The following is a 5,154-nucleotide window of genomic DNA, read 5'->3' as shown; positions in this document are numbered from 1 at the left end:
GGCTGATAGGGACGGAATGCATAGGAAATTGGGGATCAAAGTGCCACAGAGCCTATATTTAGTGCTATATTTACTGAGTTCCTGCCTTGCTGTTCCTGGTACCTTTTTGCTGTGTCCTCACAAGAATTAAAGGGTAAGTAAGTCCTCTAAGATATTTCTAAGACATTAGTGCTAGAAAAGCACTAATCTTTTTTCCCTCTTTTTTCTTTTAAAAAATGTTTTATTTAAAAGGTTTCTTTTTCATTTTACATACCAACCAGAGTTCCCCCTCCCTCCTCTCTTTCCACTTCCCCCACCTTCCCACATCCACTCCTCAGGAAAGGTAAGGCTCCCATGGGGAGTCAACAAAGTCTGGTATATCAAATTTAGGCAGGACCAAAACCCTCCTTCCTTGTAGGCTGAGCAAGGAATCCCCCCATAGGGAATGGGCTCCAAAAAGCCAGTTCATACACTAGGGATAAATCCTGGTCCACTGTCAGTGGCCCCCACAGATCGCCCAAGTCACAGAACTGTCTTTGACATTCAGGGGGCCTAGTTCAGTCCTATGCAGGTTCCCCAGCTGTAAGTCCAGGCTCAGTGAGCTCCCACTAGCTCAGTGTCTGTCTCTGTGGGTTTCCCCATCATAATCTTGACTCCTTTGCTTATATAATCCCTCTTCTCTCTCTTCAGCTAGACCCTGGAAGCTTGGCCCAGGAAAAGCACTAAACTTATTCCTCAAAGTTCAACACCCAAGTCTCCATTTCCTAGGATTATAATATACGACTTTGGAGCACACAAAAATTCATACCATGATGCTATAAAAGATGTGGGGTAGAAAGTGACAGAAAAAGAGCATTAGATCACATAAGAAGGATGTATTTTGCCTTACAGAAATTCATCACATGACCTTAATTGATTAGTTTGGTTAGAAATTTCCTCTATAGATTTCTTGACTGACTTAACAGCAAATGAATTTCTCGGTTACACTGTTGCTCTCACAATGCATTGATACAGTAGACCAGTAATTCCTGTATCCTGAAACTGCCCACAACTCCGCCAACTGGCACACTGCACATACAGCAGCTTTTCAACATACTATCCCACGGATACTAAAGTCATGTCCTTTGTACATGGCGATACAATCATCTAGAACCTGTGTACACCTTCCCCATGCCTCAGGTAATTTCTTGATTACCTACTTAATATGATATGGCTGGTATGCAAACAGTTGTAAACTGTGTTGTTTAGGAAATACTGATGAGCACGAGTGAGTCTGGACATGCTCACTGCTGCTGTAATTTCTCAGAGGTGTTTCCGATCTGTAGTTGGCTGAACCCCAGATATGGAAAAGCTGACTGCAAATCGCAGCTATGCCAGGGCTGAACTTGTGAGACCACGACAAAGATCGCGCTGGTCCTGAGAGACGCTCTCGTCAGTTAAATAAATAAACCACCAGGATTCAGGCTCAGGGGTGGCAGCCGCACAGCCTGCTAATTTGCTGCTGTCAGGTCATCTTGGATTCTAGCCAGCGAATGTGTCTCCATAAAAGGAGACTCTTCCTGTATCTACTCGGCAGTTCTTAGGGAACCTGGGAAGGAGTGAAATGGGATCTGCAAGTCTTACAATCTCTTTCAGTCCCTTGCAGTTCTTTTAGGATCACAGCTCCATTTCCAGCTCCAAGAGCAGACACCCTGACACTATGCTCTGCCCCACGAAATGGCAGCCCATCCAGTCTTACACTTACCTTAACCCCCATGTCCCTCTTCTCCTCAGCTAAAGCAAGATCAAAAGGACCCTGGACGATGCAGAGGCCTGGACCTCCAGGTGGCAGGACGTTCATTGATTCCTTTGCTCTCTTATTTTCTGGGCCCTATGTGGTGCCCCTGCTCCTCGCTACTCTCCAGGGTCTCAGTCTCAGGACAAGTCCTTAGCGGTTTCCTAAGAACCTCAGCTGAGAGGTGCAGTGTTTCCCGGGTGCTCTCCTCCTCTTCCCAGGGCATCTAACCACTCCCCGCCAGCCCTGCAAACAGCACTTTCCCCAAATCTTCCTGGGATTCTCAGCTCCCTTGCCAGGTAGCTTTAATCTTGTCCCTTGTACCTGCTCAAACCTTCCCTACTGGGAAACATCCCAAGTGACCCTGCAGCTACTTGTCCTGATTGGCTTGGTAACTTTTGCAAGTGAATAACTGGTTGAATGAATAAATCTATGTTTGCTACCACTGGCCCTGTGAGCACATGTATTGGATCACAAATGTAATTACATGATGGTAATAGGATGGTGGAAACTTCGGGGAGTGCCTGGGGTTGATGAAGTCACGAGGGTGGGATTAGAAATCTTCTCTTCTGTCCCCAACACCCCAACATGTGAGGATACAGCAGACTGATGGCCGCCTGAGGTCCAGCAAGGGAACAAATCAGCTGGAACCTGGCTTTGCTTATTTTTCTCAAGTGCAGAATTGTGAGTAATCAATGTCTATTTAAGGGGCTCATCAGTTACTTTGCCAAAACTGTTCAAGCTATTAACACATGCCATGTTCCTCCAGTATGAAGTAGCCCTGAGACCCACAATTTGGCCTGAAATCCTTCGGGTGGCTCCTGCTCATCTCTCCAGTCTGTCACCTATCTTTCCAGCCTGCCTACCTCAGTAGGATTTCCCTGCACCCCACACAGGCTCCAGTTCTGTGCTTCCCAGGCCACACGCATGCCTCTGGCATACAGGATCAGACTGTGAGGAGGTGGGTGCTTTCTTGTGGGCCTGTATGGGCCACAAGGGAGCCCATTCCTTGTCTTGTTCCTCCTCTAGCTGCTAAGCCCTAGCACCATACCACAGACTGTGCACTTCCAGAGATTTGAGCACAGGATGAATTTTCAGATGGGCTGGAGAATATTTTTAGAATGTGGAACACAAAGGGGCTGTTTGTTGTCTTGTTAGGGGACCGTAAGGGAGAACAGGCAGAGTAAAAAATTCACCCTGCCCTATTTCAACTGCCTCTGGACACAGGGTTCATGATGCAGAAAAAAAAGAAATTCCCAGATCTCACTCACCTCTCACTGACTGCAAGATTCTGTTGCTTTAAATAGTACAGGAAAGTGTTCAGGACCCAGTTAGTCACCTTTTTTGGCTCTGCCCTAGTTTCTTTTATCACATTTTGGAAGAACTCCAGGAGGCCAACTTCATTCTGTTAAAAAAAGATACACATATATACGTGTGTGTATGTGTATGTGCACATAAGTAATACATACATACAGAGAGATATGCGTGCATCTCTTCCCCAAACTGAAGGAAGGCAGTTGGAAAGCACTGCCTCTACTACCACTCTGAATCTATACAGTGTTTTCCCCAAAGGGATATATATATTCCTAGTACTATACAAACTAGTACCTACATGAATCTGAGGACCGTGAAATCCTCCTCCACACTTGCCTCTGCCTGATTCTGGTACCCTTTCTCTCCTGTCCTGTCCCCTCCTAGATGTCCTGGTGTCCACTGGCACTCCACAGCGGGCAGGGGAAGCCTCTGGCTTCCAGGCCTCCTGTGCCAAGCTGGCACGGTGGTCTTACCTCTCCCCATGCTCCAGGAGATATTTAGCTAGGTTGGCTCAATGAGAAGACTTGTTTCATGGGCTTCACTGTTTGCCCCCACCCCCCGGACGGCAGCATGAGTTAGGGCCACACTGATCCTGTTCGTTCTGTTAAGTACAGCCAAAACCATGTTGTTCTAGTCAAGGAAGTCTTGGTAAGAGTCTGGACGGCACCAGGGTCTCTTGCCAGCAGGTGTCTACTATAAACCACATGTGAACACTCATTCTTTTTCCTGCCACATTCGCCTTTAAGTATTAGGGAATGCCAGAATTATGAGAGCGAGCAGTCAGGACACTTCGTACTACTCGTCAACTCAGAGTGACAGGGCTAGCCCTAGCGTTTCTGTAAGAAAAATAAAAACATGTTCTATTTTTAGTAAAGGCTTAAATCTCCAAATGCAGATGGTGTGTGTGTGTGTGTGTACACGCAAGGAAGTCAGAGGTGATGTATTCCCTGGAGCTGGGTTATATATGGTTGTTGCAAACTGAGTTGTGGGAAGTGACCTCAGGTCTTCTGCAAGAGCAGAATGCACTTTTAACCACTGAGCCATCTCTCTGGTCCCCAGACAGTATATTTTTGAGCAGCATATTTTCCGTACCCACTAAATCCAAATTAGACATTATCCTAAAAATATTCTTATGTTCACTCTGCATCTAAACCTCCAACCTTTCCACCTTTCTTAGAATCCTTCATTAAGCAAAAGAACGTTCTAGAAAAACAAGCTACTAAGAAGAAACAAGACATACTAACAAAAATACACGCAAACTTCAGCTACTGTACAAGTTTTAGTATGTACACGGGCACACTGCTGCTAAGGTAGAAATTCCATAATAAAAGTACCTACATGGCTTTTCAGATAAATTCTCTGGTGACAAGCCTACTGAATAATCCCACAATCATTGCTTGCATCTCCTTGTGAGCTATTGCTATTATTCTGCTCATGCTAGACTCGGGTGAAGGCCACCTCAGCAGCCCAAACTTGCCTACAGATAAATTTAAAGAGGAAGTGTTGCTTAACTTCTGGAAAGTCTTCAAACTTCTCCATTGGTTCACAAGTCGAAAAAAGGGCGATGCAGCCCACACTGGCAAGGCATGATTCCTTTTGTTCTCATGCAGACAGGCTGGCCTGCCAGGAATCAGCTGCCAGGAGGAGACCTTTCTGCCTTGTGAGGAAAGCTCTACAAAACCCACCTAGGAATAAAGCACGCAGGCTTGCAGGCTTGGTGGAGTGACTGGGTGTGGTGAACACCCTCCGCCCTTCGGTGGTTCTATACTGTGATAACACTGTGAGCCAGTTTTTCGTTTGTCTTCTCCTGCCAGTGTCAGGAAGCCTCTCTGCACTGGACCTCTACCTCACAGGGGACACAGGGCTTCACTGCACAACTTAAAGAGGATGTGAAACTTGCGGTGCATCAGAGTCGCACAAAGAGTGTGGCTGCAGGAGGCGGTGGCGGTGGCGGCGCCAGCTGCTGCTGCTGCCTGGAGAATGACTGATCACTTAGCACTACCTGCCCTGCTCCTTAAAATAGCAGTCCACTTCCAACACACACACACACACACACACACACACACACACACACACACACACACACA

General features: G+C 46.6%; 1 protein-coding gene across 8 annotated transcripts in view; it reads right to left on the bottom strand.

Moving 5' to 3' along the window:
- Positions 1-5,154, bottom strand: part of Gatb (glutamyl-tRNA amidotransferase subunit B) — a 75,913-nt gene that overhangs the window by 20,462 nt on the left and 50,297 nt on the right. For all 8 annotated transcript variants that reach the window (XM_013348628.1, XM_026786724.1, XM_026786666.1 and 5 more), the window contains one exon: positions 3,025-3,158. In XM_013348628.1, coding sequence (XP_013204082.1) covers positions 3,025-3,158 — 134 coding nt within the window. The remainder of the gene's footprint in view (positions 1-3,024; positions 3,159-5,154) is intronic.

The sequence above is a fragment of the Microtus ochrogaster genome, chromosome 1, assembly GCF_000317375.1.
Source record: "Microtus ochrogaster isolate Prairie Vole_2 chromosome 1, MicOch1.0, whole genome shotgun sequence".
Taxonomy (NCBI): Eukaryota; Metazoa; Chordata; class Mammalia; order Rodentia; family Cricetidae; genus Microtus; species Microtus ochrogaster.
This window is presented reverse-complemented; position numbering and strand designations above follow the sequence as displayed.